This window comes from Pollachius pollachius, assembly GCF_949987615.1.
Source record: "Pollachius pollachius genome assembly, chromosome: 2".
Lineage (NCBI taxonomy): Eukaryota > Metazoa > Chordata > Actinopteri > Gadiformes > Gadidae > Pollachius > Pollachius pollachius.
In genome coordinates, this window is record NC_136935.1 from 27,829,833 (window position 1) to 27,849,854 (window position 20,022).

At 44.1% G+C, this 20,022-nt stretch overlaps 1 protein-coding gene across 1 annotated transcript; it reads right to left on the reverse strand.

The window, feature by feature from the left end:
- Nucleotides 1-592: 592 nt before the first annotated feature.
- On the reverse strand, nucleotides 593-19,846 carry naf1 (nuclear assembly factor 1 homolog). The gene is made up of 9 exons (XM_079730750.1): nucleotides 19,749-19,846; nucleotides 19,085-19,424; nucleotides 10,297-10,414; nucleotides 10,100-10,193; nucleotides 4,404-4,486; nucleotides 4,005-4,165; nucleotides 3,441-3,492; nucleotides 2,933-3,017; nucleotides 593-1,233 (listed from the first exon to the last, which is right to left on the reverse strand). The coding sequence occupies exons 2-9, from the start codon at nucleotides 19,417-19,419 to the stop codon at nucleotides 827-829; spliced, it is 1,335 nt and encodes a 444-aa protein (XP_079586876.1). The 5' UTR covers nucleotides 19,420-19,424; nucleotides 19,749-19,846; the 3' UTR covers nucleotides 593-826.
- Nucleotides 19,847-20,022: the final 176 nt, after the last annotated feature.

Here is a 20,022-nt window from a genome sequence, read left to right on the forward strand (position 1 = left end):
AGCAGGGGCTGCACACACAAACACAGACACACTTGAGGACACAACAGCTGATGTCCTTAATCAGGCTGGTGTAATGAATCATTTCCTAAAAGGGGGAGGGTTATACACATGATGACAAAGAGTCCGAGAACATTATATGCCATTCAGCATTAGGAAGATAATAAATAAATCACTATTCACAAGAACATTGTGCCCATGTCTGTGGCTCGCTTGTCTCCGTGGGCCCCTGCTGCAGGGCCGGGGGTCCGGTGGCGTGGGCATTGATTCTGTCATAGATGTCCACAACCTACTCCCTCCTACCATCCTCTGTTCCCTGCCATGTCCCAGCTTGGGAGTACTTCCCTTCTTCCCCTCGCTATGGAGGTGCTCTTCCATCTGCATATTAGTTGATGAGTAACAACGCCTTGGTTACACTCAACTTGGTTGAAAGATTACGTTATGTAAAAACGGAACAACAAACCGTGGATGGGAAGTGTCAAAAGAGGAAGAACCAACATTTCATAGAAGATAACTTTTATTAACTGTGAGAAGGGTCACCTTTCAGACAAATACACATCTATAAAAAGAGGTTCTCTTGGTTGTGGTTCAACACTACAAATGGATTTAGATGAGGGCTTCAAGACGAACAAGGCCATTTTCTGTTCAACTTCAATCAGAAACATGTGGAATTTAGGATCGTTTTACTTGGAAACTGAAGACATTTACAAAGAAATTCGGCTCATATTTTAACATGAGACAGGATGGACCAGCGTGATAAAAATAATAGAAAAAAAAGGAAAAAACAGCGCGATCTTTTGCCACTGGCTAACGGTGGCCATGTTTTCGATCAGTGGGGGGGCGGGGGAGGGGGAGGCGGAGGGGGAGGGAAGTGGAGACCCGCGTGGAGACCCGGGGGCCAAGGTGGGGGAAGCTGGGGAGGGCCGTACATGGAGGAGGCGTGGTGGGGAGGAGGAGGAAGATGTTGGTGGTGAGGAGGAGGGTAGAGAGGGTAGTTATGTGGAGAGAACGGCCCCAGTGGGGGAGGGTAGGGGCAGGGCGGAGGGGGATATGCATGGGGGTGGTGGCCGGGGTGTTGGTGCTGGTACGGGGCACGGGGGGGATGTATGGGGCCCTGGTGCCTGAAGCGGTGAGGTGCTGCTCCGCGGGGCCTCTGAGGGAAGGGCCGGTAGTTGGGCCCTGGCTGCTGGTCCTGGGGGGCGGCGGCCACGCCGCGGTGGGCCTGGTGGCTGGACTCTGGAGGAGGGGCATCACATGTGTTAGACCTCTACTACCAGTGATCCCCATGATGGGAGGTCCACTAGTGGTTAGTCCTCTACTACCAGTGATCCCCATGATGGGAGGTCCACTAGTGGTTAGTCCTCTACTACCACAGTGATCCTCATGATGGGAGGTCATCTAGTGGTTAGTCCTCTACTACCACAGTGATCCTCATGATGGGAGGTCCACTAGTGTTCTCTACTACCACAGTGATCCTCATGATGGGAGGTCCACTAGTGGTTAGTCCTCTACTACCAGTGATCCCCATGATGGGAGGTCCACTAGTGGTTAGTCCTCTACTACCACAGTGATCCTCATGATGGGAGGTCCACTAGTGGTTAGTCCTCTACTACCAGTGATCCCGATGATGGGAGGTCCACTAGTGGTTAGTCCTCTACTACCACAGTGATCCCCATGATGGGAGGTCCACTAGTGGTTAGTCCTCTACTACCAGTGATCCCCATGATGGGAGGTCCACTAGTGGTTAGTCCTCTACTACCAGTGATCCCCATGATGGGAGGTCCACTAGTGTTCTCTACTACCACAGTGATCCTCATGATGGGAGGTCCACTAGTGGTTAGTCCTCTACTACCAGTGATCCCCATGATGGGAGGTCCACTAGTGGTTAGTCCTCTACTACCAGTGATCCCCATGATGGGAGGTCCACTAGTGGTTAGTCCTCTACTACCACAGTGATCCTCATGATGGGAGGTCCACTAGTGGTTAGTCCTCTACTACCACAGTGATCTCATGATGGGAGGTCCAATAGTGTCCTCTACTACCTCAGTGATCCTCATGATGGGAGGTCCACTAGTGGAAATTGTGCGACAAGGTTGGTAAGCAAAGGCAGCTTCCCCTCATCTGCATCCCTGCCCAGGGGTCCATTATCTGGTGGCTCATTCGTTACGTAATGCAGACCATGGAATGTTATTCACCAATCATGTGGAAGTGTTTTACTGGGGTATCACATAGAAGAAACCATGGATGCAAAATAGATTTATTTTTTTTCAATTGTGACGCAGGCATTGATAAAATATTTTGTCTTGAAACCCCTTTTTAAGGTTTGAAAATGATTTTGATGCATACCTTTTACAATTTTCCCGCTTTAAATATATAAATTTCAGCGGGTAAAATCAATGTCCAAGTGAAAGGAGCATTATTAGGTGGTCTGTTTGGACCTTTCTGCTTCTAAACCAGCATCCTCTTGTGAGAGCCTGTATGCACATGAGGTAGAGGTGGGGACTCAAACCACATGACTAGAGACCCTGAGACGTGCTTGATAAACATCAACAAAAGACTCCACTTTGACTTGGAATTCAGGACTTAAAACGTCTGTCTGGTCGTATACACTGAGGAGGGTAACCTGTCAGCGGTGCACCAGATAGAACCAAATAATCACAGCACCAGAAAAAGAGTGCAAAATTATCAGTTTTGTGTTGTAGTTGGAACCGATTGGAAATCTTTGGGAAGTTATTTAAAGTGTATTCCTTCAAATGAATAGGAGCTACTGTAACTCTGCAAGTCGATGGAGACGGCTAACAGAAAGCAAATGCTAACCCAAGGACCTTCCCTTCTGGATGCACAATGAAGAGTTAGACCCCCAATATATAGCGACATCTGGGAGGTACTATAATGTTGTGGCTGTGTGTGTGTGTGTGCGCGTGTGCTAACCCACCGTTTTCATTCTTCTTCTTCTTGCTGCCCTGTCTCTTCTTTTTCTTAGCATCCTGTTCCTCTTCGTCGTCACTGTAATCTAAAGCCTGGAAAGGGAGAAGAACACAACAGGGATATGATGACCAGACCAGTGGCAGAAAGAGCATTTCCTTTGCATCAAAGGTTCTTCAGCCAGGTACAGCTCTGTATTCTTCATTATGTTCTTCAAAATACTAACGTTTGGGACACTTCTTCTTGCAAATCAATGGTGGTTTTAAGAGAGTTTGCGATTCCCAAAGATGACGGGTCGGTTTATTCGGGGGGGAAAACTAAGACTAAAGTGAATGTGCAACGCCAAAGACACATTTCCAGCTGACAGACAACTGCATAGTATAAGGGGAGGGGGGGCACTCGACTTAGTTCTAGATGGGAGGGTGTGAATAGGTATGGGGCTGTGCCCTCATTATGCATTAGCTCCATAGACTGGAGGCCAACCCGGTACCAGAGTCCTGTTCTGTCCTGGTGTGTACCTCTGGGGGGGGCTCCTGGTCGTTTTTCCAAGACGCGTCAGATCCTTTTAGACTGAGGAAAAAAAAGAAAAGAAAAAAGTTCACGTAGGCTGCAGCATACCTGGCTGATTATAATTATTTAGGGTTTGCTGTAAAAGTGTTAATTTACCCCCCCCCCCCCCCAACAAAAAAATTGTTTTGCTTCCTATTGCTGGGTCGGATCACGTTCACACAGTAGCGAACCAAACCAGATACATAAAATTTGTCTCAGTGTGAAAGCCCCTGTAGCCCATCAGCCCCAAGGTTTTCTTCTGATTGCAGCGAACGTGTGACAGTAGAGCAGGAGGAGTCTATGCATTTATTAAGCCACGCGCCAACACATTCACTGACAATTCACCCTGAGAAAGGGTTAGGGTCAAGATTAAGATAAGCATAACGATTTATTTTTACCAGCCAATCTTAATCCTATTCAGCTATTGGCTGGTTAATGCTGGCTAACTGAAACCCTGGTTGGACCATTGAAACAGCTGAAATCTCCAGTACCCTTCATGTCATTTGAGTGCTTGTCTGAGGGCCTATACTTACTTTTGGAGGTGTTTGGTGAGCACGTATCCGGTGTATTCTTTGTGTTCTGGTGTGTAGAAGACCGTGCAGCCCACCACCAGCCCCTTTGTAACAATCTCTTCCTCAGAGTTAAAGCGCAGCACGTAATAGGGAGTGGTGACTGGGCCAAACACCTCAAACACCTGGGAAAGGGGAAAGCACAAAGCAGTTAGCCTGATGATAATATGCAGGTCTTACACAGGGCTCAAGACTTTCACCTTTTCATTTGGTGGCACCCCAACAAAGGACATTTGACAACTTTGATAATAGCGTCTTCTTATTGTGTGACGACACGTAAACTCAGAGGACATTCCTCACAGATGGAGGCAAGACTCTATAGTCCCAGTGTTCATGCTGTGTCCCCCCCGGCAGGCTGCTTACCTTGCCCACTGCTAGCCGGTCCGAAGTGAAGATGATGCTGTCTTCCGTCAACGGAGGAGTTCCCTTCAGTGATTGGACTATCACTAATGAAAACAACAAAACAAAAAAAAAGGATTTAGCCACTTGTTGGGGGTACCGGCCCAACATCAAATGGACGGATGATCTGGGGTGTCGCCCATGACAACACTACGCTGGCTAACGCATGTCAACGGAGGAGTGCACAAGGGGAACACACAGTGGGAACACAGTGGAGCGCGTGGACTCGCAGTAGCATGTAGCATGGATTTACTTGTGAGAGATGGAGGAATTTCCAAAAGAGAAAGTTTCCATCATGTTTTGGTTAATGGTTTGTCCAGAAACCAACTTTTTTTATGAGCACAGAGCTCAAGTTTTTATCAGAGGATCAATTGGAATGGCCCAGAGCTGGAACACAAGACACGCAATAAAGTCTAGCTTCCATTTTCTCGTTGCTGGGTGGAAGAGGACTTTATTCTTCTTCTTGCTATGTTTTAATTTCTCTTTCTACAGGGGCTGTAAACCAGAATACAGGAAGAATAGAAATTGCCTTAGGATGGACCAGGATAACGCTACAATTCATGGCCCTCTCTCAGCTTAATAATCAATATAGTGGATAACATATTGGGGATTAGTGTTATCACAATACTGGATTTTCTAACTTTGAAATACAATATCGACACCATTTTCAATACCACAGGGAAAACATACCGAAAATAAATCAAGTTTATCCCCATAACTGTAATGGCCATAATATGTCATCTTGGTGCCAAAAGATAGGTTGCTGTGCTAGTGGAATATTCAATGTCAATCAATTGGTTTGAGTGGATAAAGCTAGAACACAGCATAAATTGAAGATTACATTTCCACCTGAAATAATTATCAGTTGGTTATTTTCAGCACTTACAGGGACTGGTAATGTTGACACTTGACCCCTCTCTTGAAAGTTGAGGGCAAATATAATTTAAAAATGACACAAAGTTAAACAGTCGCAAATACACCATATGGCCACCAGATAGCGCTGAAGAACATTTGTTCTGATTTAAGGCAGCAAGGGGACCATGCCTATTTTCTCAGAAACCTTCTTAGTCATTGATTTTAAACAGTGGCGACTGGTGATCAAAAAATGCTGGTGGGGCACAGTAATAGACAGGGGGTCTGGGGTCTGGGGTCTGGGGTCTTCCCCCCCCTATAAAAAAAAAGGAATTTAATAGATTTGATTTCCTGTATTCTGGTGCATTTTGGTGATGGCCACTACCTATTTACCTACTATTCATTCAGATTCATCGCCTACATCCTGACTTTCAGGGCCTGGCCAAGCTTACACTGCATATACAGACCTACTTTATGGCCATTTCACCAGCCATTGCTATTTGACCCATTGTTGTTATTCTGATATTGAGACAAATCATGATCACTGTCCTATAGCGTCCATTTTTTGTGAGTCTCAATGTCTACTTCAAATGCAGTTAGAAATATGGGGCAGTTGCTTCATTTTGTTTATATGCTACAGGCCGAAAGACTAAATTAATATGTAACTTACTTGCTCCTTAAAAGTATAACATTGCTTGGGGAGTCCAATTCCTCCAATGAAAAGTGTGGAAAGCAGGGATCGACCGATTATCGGCGCCAATATTCTGCATTTTGACGCATATCGGCATCTGCCTTTTTCTTGCTGTCTCTGACTGCTGTCACTACGCTGTCTCCAGCATTGTCCCATCCACAGCACCATCTGATTGGTTACACACTCTGGTTACACGCAGAGCCACGACGGGTAACAGCCAATCAGCAGTGAAAGCTGTGCATGCACAGTGCTCACACACACGGCGGAGAGGAGAAAAGGTTTTGTCTGGTTTGGTTTCGAGGTAAGTTAAGGCAGCAGACTCTCCCGAAAATGTAATAAACATCCCAGTCCTCTACAACTCACAACTACTAGTAACATTACTGTGAGCCCATTAACGTTATATAAACATAAGCGGAAGCTCTGCTCGCAGTCCGGCGTCCAGGCATGCCTGTTAATCACTCGAAACAAGGTTGCTGATAATATCGATATGGAAATAGTCTGTGATAGAAGAAGTCTGTGTGTGAGTGAGAGTAAAAACGTAATAAACTCAATTCAGTCCAGTTTTGTTGCAGGGAAGCACGTTAAGCGGTGGTTATACTTCTACAACTGCGTAATGCGCTATCCAACTGCGTAACCACGGAGCCCCTCGAGCCCTTTAGGTGAAGGCTGATTAGCTTTTAGCGTAACGTTAGCCCAGCGGTCTGCTTTCTCCTTCTCTGGCTCTAGACACTCAGCAGACTAGCGAAACTCTACAACCCACGACTACTAACGTTACTGTGAGGCCCAATACGTTAGCAGCAGCCTGTTCCTATGATAAACACTGATTATTAAAGTGAAGATGCTGTAGGCTATTTAGTGTTTTTTAACGGCTTAATCACTTGAAACAAGGTTGCTAATATTGATGGGGAAATAGTCAGTGATAAAAGTAAGAAGTGTGTGTGTGAGAGAGAGAGAAAGAGAGAGAGAGAGAGAAATTCAGTTCGTTTTATTGCAGGGAAGCACGATGAGGGGATGGCTATAGAATTGTGTGTGTGTGTGTGTGTGTGTGTGTGTGTGTGTGTGTGTGTGTGTGTGTGTGTGTGTGTGTGTGTGTGTGTGTGTGTGTGTGTGTGTGTGTAAACCACATGAGAAGCTGCAGAAACTGACAGTAAAGCACCGTCTGTCTGAGAGAAAACTGTTGGGCAATAATGTCTGTTTAACTAGGGAACTATTTATTTATTTATATTAAATTTTTTTTTTTTTTTTTAATTAACTTCATTAGAACACCCTGCACTTTTTGTTTTTGTTTGAACTTAAAAGAAAGATAAGTAAAAAATTAACATTTCAGTTCAGTTCAGGAAAATTTTAGTGAGCCATTTATTTGTTTAAATTGTGTTATGTTGCAAATCTGATAAGCTGTTGTGTTTATTTAACAACTTCATAAATTAAGTTAAGTGTTGGAGTTTGTATTATTCAAAATTTTGACACCAATCTTTTCCCTTCTTCTGTAAATTAATTTCGCCAAATATCGGTTATCGGCCCCCTTGACTACTAATAATCGGTATCGGCCCTGAAAAAAACATATCGGCCTATCTCTAGTGTAAAGTGCTTACAACTCTCTGCTAGTTAGCGATCTATCTCTTCTCTACATGTAGTTGTGTTGCGCGAATGCTGCTGAGGGAGGTAGCCTATTTGATTGATTCGCTGAATTGTCCAATCATGTGGTGATAACAAAAAAGAAAAGTGATACCATTGGCCTGGGGCACACACTGGTGCGACCCGAGGGCGAATTTTCTTGCGCCAACGAAAAGCTGTCTCTGCTTGGTAGACAGCAAAAAGTTAGCGAGCTTACATTGACTTCAACGTGGCCGGCGCCCCTGACTTGGAGGAGGGCTTGATTTTGAATGACCAATAACTAGCCAAGCCCAAATCATTCACGTTTAGACGCATTTAAATGGTTCCTGGCAGTGACAAGTATGTCACACAATTTAACGAGGATAAACACTATGTATTTTTGTTGATTTATTTCGTATTGATAATAGTTGATTAATAGTTGGCAGATATATTCAAGTGAATATTTCTTGGAGGGGGCGGCGCCCTGGCGCCTTCTATTGACCCACCGCCACTGATTTTAACACCATGTTTAGTAGAAAAATTGGGCCAAGACACTGGATTACCTGTTGATGGTGGTCTTATGCAATCAAATCCTACTTTGAGGACAAAAAACACAAAAGGTAAGACACTTAACTTTTATAAAAACTTTTGGTAAAAAAAAAGGGGACGTTTGTTTGTTAGTTTATCATGAATAGTTTGTGCGTCAAATTTCGTGAAAAATATTGCTATTGCTGTGAATTTGCAAAGTTTTTTGTGCAAATTGTTCTTGCATATGGGTATACATTTGTCTTTTGACTTTCTCTGGTCATTTGAACTCAAAGATTTAAAGATTCAAAAACCTTTGAATTTCCCTCAAAGCTAAATTACTTCTTTACAGCACTCCTGACGTTTTTCTTTCTCAAAACCTGTCTTGGATGTGCTGCACTTGACATCGAGTGTAGAGCAATGACACTACTGCCAAATTGCTGTGAGAAACCGCACTGAGAGTTACTCAGAGGAGGCGTGGCTATGTTGGCGCTGAAGCGGTGTGTGTATTAACTCGCTGTCGGAGAGAAGAGTAGAAAAGCAAGATTTATTTCGAATTTAGCGAAAAAGTGATATTTTTGACAACACTATAAGGGATATGTTTTTATCAGTGTTTGTAATAACCCCGTTTAAAACAACGGCGTTAGGTAACGCCGTTATTATTTCAGTAACGGGGTAATCGAACTAATTACTATTTCTGTCGTTACAACACCGTTACCGTTACTGTACGATAAATGCAGTGCGTCACTATGAATTGATTGAATAAATTGCGTAATCCGAACGCACCCTTGGCTCTAAACACAAACTGCTAGTGAGGAGACCGGGTGGTTAACAACGAGATAAGCGATTATGATTGGCTATGGCAGAGTCATGTCTCCTGGTAGCCAATCGGAACCAGTGTTTTTACACACAAGCCAGGACACGCGCGCCACACGCAACCGCACACACCAAACAGATTCTATGAAGCAGCAGAAATGGCGATACCGGAGCAATCCGATGAAAAGTTGGCATTTTCTGTAGTATTCAGCAGATGTTCCACAGCCTTTGCAACCAAGCAAATTGAAATTCAGGCCCCATCCACACTAACCCGGGTAAATGTAAAAACGCACATCCGCAATGAAAATGATCTCCGTCCACACTATCGTTTACAGAATGTTTTGCATCCACGTTCCACACTGAAATTATTTTGATAAACAGTTGTTGTCATGGTTACGTAACTCCGCCACCCCTCTCCGTATAGATTACAGGCGTGCAATCAGCTGATATTTACAGTTGATCAGCTGGTTAATCATTTTCGACCTTGTCCAGAAACGCCGCTCCAAGTACGGTTTGAACTGTCGTCTTTCGGGTTTTTTACCATCACTGAAGAACATTAAATACAGCGCTCGCCTCCGGCGTTGGAGCAACGAATATGTTTGAGCCATTATGTTGAGTTGTTTCTGGAGATGAATTAGTACATTGTACAGAGAGATCATCATTTGCATTTCACCTGCTATTTTTTTGATAAGCGTCTCGGTCTCGTTTTCGAAAAGCCTTGTTTTCAGTGTTGGAATTCTCTGTTTAAGTGTGGACGGAAGGGCTAAACGGATAAATATTTATGCGCTTGTAGATTTACCCGGGTTAGTTTGGACGGGGCCTCAGTTGGAAGCATATCAGGGCCGTGAATGGGCAGTTCAACCATTTAACACATTAAGGCCAAGTGAAAACTGAAGTGAAAACATATAGCAACATTTAACATATAGCAACTTTCTTTTTTTTACAGTAATGCAAATAGTTACTTTCCCTGGTAACTAGTTACTTTTATTATAGAGTAATTCAGTTACTAACTCAGTTACTTGGAACAAGTAGTGAGTAACTATAACTAATTACTTTTTTAAAGTAACGTTCCCAACACTGTTTTCTATGCATCCTAAAGGATGGCACAATGTCTCCCTCTCGTGGAGGCCCAGGGGCGAGCTGGCGTTACGTAGAGAGGTGGCTGGCGATTCGGTGTACTCACTGAGCTGCTGAATAACACTGGTGACTGTTCCGATTGGCTGGATTTCCGCAGACTCTGGTAAGGACACACACAGTTCCTCCACAGCTGGAAGCTCCTAGGAACGATCACACACACAGATAATGATTAATGATTAAAAATGATATTACGTAACATGCTCAGTGTTTTAGATATATCAGTTTGTATAGATATTTTTTTACCTCAAGCAGAACCTCATCTCGTGTTTTGATTTGAGCCTGTTGGCTAAAGCCTTCGTCATCCTCCTCATCCAACATCCGAACACAGGGAGGGGAGGCAGCGGAGGACGAGGAGGAAGAGCTGTAAAATAAAGTCATACAAAACAGTCTTAAAGGTTGTATCAGTGATGTTGGGTGACGTCACTTCTGTTGGTATCTGAAGCGAGATTCCAAACCTCCCTTCCATCTTTCGTGCATCCAGTAAAAACTATCATGATCGCAGCGCAAAACCCCACAACACCCACCCCTTGTCGGTGATTGGTTGGAATCAGGGGCGGATGGTGTATGGGGGCGATGCACTACCAACTGGGAGAAAGAGTTTTTTTTCCTAACAAATTCTATCACAGCAAAAGTAGTTTTCAGTGTTCTAGACATAATATCTGTCATTGTCCAATCAGAATCGTCCGAATCAAGTCGCGCTTCAAATGGTCCCGCCGCCTCTCTGGGCGAATTCATTGACGTGGAAAATCGCCCAAGCATTCTCCCATTGACTGTCATGCTAAAACTTTTTTTTTCGGAAAATGAGCCTTCAATGCATTTTCAATGGGGATTTGGGACTCGCCCTAATGTGCTTGCGTCATACGTAACTGAGCAAAGAGCGCGAAGGGATATCTTTGATCAAGTCACTTGCTAATTTCAACATGGCTGCTAATGTGTGCAATTCAGTTACGTCTCTGAAAGAAGTTCCTTTTAGTCGACGATCCAATTCAGACAAATTGGCATTAAAACAATCAGGACCTCCAAGACCAAAATTAATAATTAAACAAATTTCTACAAAGGGGGGAAAGTCCTACAACCCGAGGATTTTCAACAAATAGGTACGAGAAAAAAAGCTGGCTTGCAGGTTGTGAAGAAGCTAACGCAGTCTTCTGCTACCACTGCCTACTCTTCCACCCTGACGACAGACAGCACTGTTTGGGTATCGACTGGTGTGACATATATGCACCATCTGTCTGAGAAAAGCAAGAAGCATGAGATGTCAAAGATCCACATGGATAGCTGCTTGAGATTTGCGACTATTGGGAGGGTGAACATTGCAACTCAACTGGACGAGGGATACCGGCTGGACGAGGGATCACCTCATCGTTGTTGCCACATCGATAAGGTGAGCAAGAATCGACACAGACAACCGGCTCATCCAAGACGGTGCAGAACAAGCTTTTGGAATGTATGCTAGCGGTCGCAGGGGTAAGGATTGTGGAGGAGGTCAAGTCAGCTCGCTATCTGGCCATCCAAGCTGATGAAACTACGGACGTCTCCACGCAGACACAGCTGGTGCTTGTGCTTAGATACATTGATGACAACCATGCAGTGCAGGAACGTTTTTTTGAGTTTATTCCCATCTCGGATTCAACGTCCGTTTCAATTGCCAGTGTACTTTTGGAGAGACTGAACCAGCTTTTGGCCGACGATAACGACAAAATGAAACTCGTTGCACAAGCTTACGGTGGTGGCAGTGTGATGAGGGGAGAGAAGGCTGGTGTGCAGCAAAAGGTGCGTCAACATTTTAAGAATGCCCATTATGTGAATTGCTATGCACATCAGCTTAATTTGATGCAGCAAGCTACCTCCTGCATCAAAAAAGTCAACGTTTTCTTTTCCGATCTGAGCGGAATTGCGCCATTCTTTTCCTGATCACCGAAACGGTGCAGAGTTCTGGACAAGACTGCCAAGAGCTTCATCTACAAGGTGGAATTTTAACAGTAGGATCGTCAACACTGTGTACGAGAACCGAGATGACCTCCTTAAATGTTTTGAAGCCATCAAGACGGGTTCTCATGGTCCATTTGACCAGCTCAGCGTGAGAGAGGCATCTGGCTACGTGAGGATGCTATAGGACGAAGATTTCATTTTTTTCCTGTGTTTTTTTCACAACATCATGCCCCACGTCGACATTCTGTACCAGAAGCTCCAGAAGATGGGCATTGATGCAGTCTTCATCAAAAGGGCCCTCGAGAGCTTCACAAGCAGTGTGCAGACCATTAGGTAAGATAACATTTATATTATTTGATCCTTCTCAAAGCAAAGCTTTGTTATGAGAACATATGCATGAAAGGAGACTGTATTTGTGTTCTTTTTTATAATATATGTTCTTTTTTATAATATATTGAGAGTGGTGTAATCTAGCTTGCTTTACTCTGTGCTGGACATCCTGGTTAGGCAAGGCACAATGGATAGCTTAAAAAACAGTGTTTAACACTAACATTATGCATCCCTGCCCATTTTAAGTAGGTATACTCATCATGCCTTCAGTGTGTCTTGAACAACCACACATAAAAGGTTGCCCATATTATATTGATATTTTATCGTATTTGTCTAAATGCATACTTGACTGTAGATAGATTTATGAGTGAAGTTACCAACACAATAGATAAAAAACAGTGTTTAACACTAACATTAAGCATCCCTGCCCATTTTAAGTGGGTATACTGACATCTTTGTACTGGATAAAGTGTGAACATGTGCATCATGTAGACTACAGTACTGTACACAGCCTAACAAACACATTATTGGTTTGTTTGCATTCAGAGACTGACCAGCTGCAAGAGCCATCAGGAACAGACAGACCAAGGACGGCTTTGACAGAAGAGGCGAAGCAGAGGCTGTCTGAAGAGGTCTGCGACACCATCCTCGCTCACATCAAAGCGGGGTTCTCTTTGTGAGTGCTACCTTAGTACAAGGAAATATGTTTGAAAGGTACTGCCATTCATTTCCTGCTGATGCTCTGAATTCCACTATGAAGGCATATCCCACACTGAACAAGGCAAAGCTCAAGACGGAACTGTCTCTGATCTATGAGAATCCTGAATTCAAGGCTTGCTGTGGTGCACTGGCACTGTACCAGGTTATCATGAGCTACAACCTCCAGGAGACATTCTCTGAGACTGTGAGTTTGTTGAACATTCTCATAACTACTCCTATGACAACTGCTGAAGCTGAGAGATGTTTCTCAACTTTGAAAAGAATTAAGACATTCCTGCGAAATTCAATGGGCCAGGAAAGTCTGAATGCACTGGCCATGCTCTCCATGGAGAGGGAACTAGTCCTCAATATGCGTGATTTCAATGAGAAAGTCATTGACCGCTTTGCTGCACTGAAAGAGAGACGAGCAAAGTTTCAGTACAAGTAATGTAGTCTCTCTCTCTGCCCCCCACCCCGCCTTCCCGTGAGGATGGACACTGGGTTACAGCGTCCCTCACCACCCCACCCCTTTCAAGTGTATATTGTATATAGTTCTCTGCAAACCTATGGTGGCATCATGCCTTCAGTGTGCATATTGTATATAGTTCTCTGCAAACCTATGGCGGCATCATGCCTTCAGTGTGTATATTGTATATAGTTCTCTGCAAACCTATGGTGGCATCATGCCTTCAGTGTGTCTTGAACAACCACACATAAAAGGTAGCACATATTATATTGAGTTAGTTACCAACACAATAGATTGGCCGTAACACACTCACCCCTTTTAGAATCTCTCTCTCTCTCTCTCTCTCTCACAGATAGGGACAGAGAGAGAATGTTTACTTGTGTATAATTCCCTATTATTGATGTATTTGCACTTTTAATCTTGCTGAATTCTACAAGGCAAATAAATTAAGTTAAAACATTGTTCCCTGGCTCCTTTCGTCTTTGTAAGGAAATGTTCTATTTTGTCTTTATTATTTTGTCAGAATGCACCAGAATGCTTTGTTTGTATGTGAAAATCACAATAAAATCTTCGGGGGAAGATGCCCCCAGACACCCCTACAGGGGTTTGGTTTACAAACTTTCAGCCCCCCCTAAAATAAAATTCACCAGCCGCCACTGGTTGGAATACTATTTATTTTGAGTGGTTGGTAGTACCATTCATTTTTGTGTAGGATCTCGGAGCATAGGCTGCCTACTAGGGCTGTCACTTTTTATTCAAAGTTCGAATATTCGTTCGAAGGTGGGGTGAAAAGTTCGAATTCGAAGTGTAATTCTCCATTCGAACTGTGTGTGCTGCCGTCTCATAAGAGCTTCAGACCATTTTAAGTAGTCTGCTTTCGATCCAGCAGAGGGCGCGCTAACATTTTATATCAGTTTGACCTGTTGCCGACCCTCTTGGCCTGGCTATCTGTATCGAATGTTGAATCAACATTCGATACAGATAGGCCAAGAGGGCTTTGAAACAAAACGTAACTGAAGAGAACGCGAACCGAGATACGGCTATTAAAAAACTGCTATTAAAAATGGAGAATTGCGAGGAGTACAATGCTGAGCGGACCATAACGACACCATCACATTTAAAAAGCAGCGTATGGAATCATTTTGGCTTTTACACCGTGGGTGGAAAAGTCACAAACAAAGACAAGGCCGTTTGTCTTTGTAAAGGAGAGCTGTTGTACTTATCGACAACATCAAATTTGCGCACTCATCTGCTAGCTTACCACCGAAATGAAGCAGTAGAGGAACAACTGCCTAGCGGAGCAGAGTGTACAGCCGCGCGTGACAGCATACTATTCGGCTCACTCAGCAGGCCCCTTACCTGACGCCCGTAACAAGGCCATCACCGGTAAAATCACACGGTTTATATGTAAGGATATGCGCCCCATTGCTGTCATTTCGGGAGACGGGTTTCAGGAGCTATTGAGAGAGCTGGAGCCACGATACAGAATTCCAAGTCGAACCACAATCTCATCACAGATAGTGCAGCTCTATGATGCGACACGGGAAAACCTAAAGACAATGTTACAACACAAAACGCTCGCTCTGACCACAGATGGGTGGACATCGCTGGCCACACACGCTTATATAACCGTTACAGCTCACTGCATCTCAGACCTGTGGGAACTAGACAATTATGTGTTGTGCACTAAGGAGCTGAGAGGCAGTCACACAGCTGTACATGTTGCAGGAAGCATCACCAGCACGCTGAATGAATATAACATCTCCCGTGAAGCGGTTGTTGCCGTGGCCACAGATAATGCTCTAAACTACTTAAACGCCATAAGGAATGTAGGGCTTATAAATGTTCCCTGTTTAGCCCACACGCTAAACCTGGCCGTGCGTAAGGGGCTGGAGGTGAAAGCCGTTGACACAGCTCTTTCCCGGGTAAAGCAGACAGCGGCTCATTTTGGGAGGTCTCCATCTGACACCTGCCTGCTGCAAGAGAAGCAGGAGCTCCTCGGATTAAAAAAGGAAAAGCTGATCAATGACTGTGTAACCAGGTGGAATACAACCTATGATATGATCTGCCGCGCATCAGAGCAACAGGCAGCAGTGGCTGCAGTCATCTTTGACCAAAAAATGTCACATCTCGAACTGAGCACTTCAGAGTGGACTATAGTTGAGCAGCTAAAAGACACACTAAAGCCATTCAAAGTTGCAACTCAGGCCCTCTCCACCGATGCCTACCCGACAGCATCAGCTGTCCTCCCCCTGCAGCACGTCATGGTGTCTCAGCTGAGCACGCATGAAGCCGCGCATAAACCCGCCATCAAAGAAGTCAGAGGTATTTGCTTTTATGTTTTAAATAAATATTAAGACCATGCCTTAAAGCCAAACATTAAATTTGTGCCGAATTCACTACATATAATAATTATGCATTTTGTTATTCTCGTAGGCCGAATGGTGGCGAATCTAAAAATGCGTTATAAAGAAGAGAGCGGCGAGTGGCTTCTCCTCAATAAAGCGGCCCTCCTGGATCCCCGCTTCTCCCGGTTAGTCCACCTTTCCCCTGCACAGAAACATCTCGTGACTGAAAGCCTCTCACACGAGCTCACTAAAACGGAGACCGACACTGATCGCACACGACAGGGAGAAAAGTCCGCTGCTGCGCTGGGCGCGATGGGCAGCCTGTTTGGGGACTTATACAGCACGGCTGACAGAAGCAGCTGCAGCGGTAACGGAGAGCTGCGAGACTACTTGAAGGAGACTCTCTCCGCAGATAAAAACCCGCTCAGTTGGTGGAGAGATACAGGGTGTCACAGGTACCCACAGCTTTCAAAGTTGGCGCGTAAGTACCTGTGTGTGCCAGGAACGTCTGTGCGCTCCGATTGCGTGTTCTCCTCAGCAGGAAATATTGTAAATAAAAAGAGAGCTGCACTCGATCCAGACCAAGTCGACAGACTTGTTTTTCTGGCCAATAATCTAAGAAATTAAGTCGGGCCATGCTGCCTTGTTCTAGCTAAAATCGGCGCACTCTTTTCTTTATTTAAAAATGTTCTATTTGAGTTTTTTTTTTCAACTCCTATGTTAGCCTATATGAATTCAGAGGCATGTGAAAGTCTCATTTTCTTTCCGTAACGAATAAAAAGAGCAGCATTCCGTGTTGGAGGTCGGCCTCACAGATTGTTCGTTTATATAGGCTGTGTGTGCCATGGACGACATGCGCTCCGCATATCGCGCTCCGAGCAGTTATTGTTAATGTGTAAAAGACAGCCGCACTTGAGTGTCGGAGCTTCCTCTTGTTGTGTTTACAAATGTGTTATCAAAGATGTGTTTTTATCCTGTGCTGTTATGAATTCAGTAGGTATACGTGATTTCCACAAGAAATAAAAAGAGCAACATAAAAAATCAAGACTGTTGTCGTGTTCTATGGGGGGGGGGGTCGAATGTATTCGAATTAATTATGGACATTCGAAATTCGTTCGAATTTCATTTTTGGAAAAAGTGACAGCCTTACTGCCTACAGAGACGCGTTTTTTTGACGTCCTGCTTATGGGGCGGTCAGCTAGTGGATCGTGAGGAAAGAACAGATGAATGTGATCATATATGTTTCGGCCTAGAATCACTGATATAACCTTTAATAAAATAGTTACTAAACAATTAATTGAATAGTACACCATCTTCAAGGCGGCTATAACTTTAGTCCAGAATGTGCTTATAGTTCAGAAAACTTGGTCCTCCCTTGGGATTACCAATTTGGGGTTTTATTTATTAACCTCTTAAACCCGAGCGCCCCCAGGGGCGGGGGCAGCTGCGCCAACGTGTGCTGTAAACTGCTGTAAACAGCACCGTCATGCTCCAAGATGTCCATGGTGCATACCCATGTAACGGGAAGAAGCTCGGCTAAAAGCCCATGATAACCATTTTTACCCAAACAAAACACAATTCTAACACCAAGCAACTAAATGAGCCCATAGCAAAACACGCAAAACGTGCATGCGCTCATACTGGCCGCCACAGATTACGCTACTTCATGCCACCCACACAATCTATATGTCATATGAAAGCTGAGGCTCCACAGATTCCAATGATATCACTCTCATCACTACGACGGAAACTCACTGAACTAGCAGCAAAAGAAGAGCAAAATAAATAAACAAATAAAAAACGTTATGCAGTGCGATACTTTTGATTGGCGAATGGTGTTTTTTTACATGGATTTGGGTCCCTCGATTTGACTGTCCCTCGACGCTATTGGCTCTGACGGTTCGGTAGAGGGGTCAATCATCCAAATTGACCAATGCATACCCAAGATATCTTCCCGCGTTTGACTGGAAGGTCAGCATAATTTGCGCCAGAAGGGTCGAGAACATTCTCAGAGCAGACACTCCGGCTAGATAGAGACATATGCTCCTACAACACGCTTCTTACAACGTTGGCATTCCTAGTTAGCTAGTAGTTAGCTAGTTATTTTGCATTTTCTTGCCTTTTTTTTCCATTTGTTATCCTTTTCAAATAAATAATGGCAGGCAGGAGAAAGACCTATACGTTTGCGGAGGCACTTACTATCATGACTAGCGACAGTGGGGCTACTGTAGTCCCTCTCGAGTCCTCGTCTGACGACAGTGACTTGCTGTTGCCAGAACTGGACACAGAATAATTGTACTGCAGGAAGTGCCATGACAGCCCTTAGTGTATAGTTAGTTTTAGTTATATTTGTTCAAAGTTGCTGCCAGCGTGTTTATTTTTATTTAATTTATTTATTTATATATATATATATATATATATATATATATATATATATATATATATATATATATATATCCCTAGTGATTGTAGTCTTTAGCTGTGTTTTTACCTTTGTTTTTATAGTTTGTTTTATTATATGTGGTTCTCAAATATATCTGCTCCAGTTGGAGTCAAACTTCGTTTCGATTGGATGGTTTTCTTTGACTGGGAAAATGTAAAGAGGTCTGGGTGAATTTTCAAAACAAGTCAAAACTGTTGAATTTGGATGGAATTAATACCTATAGTGATATGTCAGTGAAATAAAATTAGTTTTACAGTCTGGTACCTTAGAAAGGTCAAATGGAAAAGAAAAAGTCAAAAGTGCCCAAATGGCACCATTTAGTCCGCCTGAACCTACCTGTACTAAAACCTCTCTAAAATCACTTTATTCACTTTATTAGCATTTATCCTAGAACGTACTAGAACCTAGAAGGTACTCATCAGATGTTGTTATATGTTTCCCTAAAGGTTCTGGGCTACTATCCCATAGTTTCAAGGTGGTATTCACTCTAAATAATGTGTTTTCTCTAGGCGAAAATTGACATTTCTTACTGTGTTCTAGCTGAATTTACTCTGACAGTAACATCTATATTGATTCTGACACTTCTGCAGCCACCTCACAGGTGTTACCTTCTTTTTGAAACCAACTTTATTCATATAGTCCTTGTAGTTGTGGAGGCATACTCTATTCATTTTGGGCATGTCATTTCGGGCAGGAGGCCTGTGAAATAGGCCTAGGGCTTAACAGGTTAAGACATTAAAAGATGAGTCTTAAACTCAACGTTACCCCGATGTACACTGTACAGCAAGAACGATGTGTGAAACGGCCAGTTACCTGTCCGAGTCCTCCGAACCGTCTCCAGGGTCCGCCCGCCTGTCCTCGGTCCACTGATCACCGTCCATACACACGTCCCCCTTGGCGCTGGCTTCCCCTGGAGCCTGGGACTCCTCTGCGGGCTGTGGATCCACTTCTTGTGGTGTGGGTGTATTCCCATGAGCAGCGTGGAGGGTCTCCGACTGCGTTGCTGCCTTGGTGTCCATCTCTTCCTCAAGCTCTGCGGGCGGTGCGAGCTGCTCTGCCGTCTGTGGGAGCTGCTCTGCGGGCCGTGGGGGCTGCTCTGCGGGCTGTGGGGGCTGCTCTCCGACCTCTGAAGAGTCCTTACCGGCCATTTCAACTGGAGACCACAGAACCCCAAGGCATCAACAAGACCACACGTGTAACGCTAGATACATAGTTTGAGTTGTTTAACAAAGCGAACGACATGGCAAATGACCACTTCATTCAATCAGTTAAATACATATTCGATCTGTCATGTTTGGTCTATTATGTAGCTCAGAATTGAGAAATATCGAAATGATTCATGCACCCAAACAAGCCAGCATGGCTCGTAGTATGGACTTATTTTCATTCTCAAACTTGTTTCTTTATACGTACAATAATATGCCAATAATAAAGACTGAACTCAGAGTTTACAAAGGTATGTTTTGAGTTGACGTACCTGCTTGACCTGTCACCGACGATACTAGTAAACAGATTTTAATTCAAGTCCATGCCATGCAACTGGACGGTCTGCAGCCAGGGATGCTTGAAGCTTCAAACATGTGCTATGTGGTATTGTTCCTAGTTTGCGCAGATCTGATGCGCGGTGTCTTGCCCACGGAGTTCCATTCGTCTTCGCTAGAGGGCGGCAGAGTGGAGGTAGAGAGTTGAGAGTGCTAAGACAAACTTATATTAGTGCAAGAAATGCTCTCCAAATGTGTTTTCCAAACATT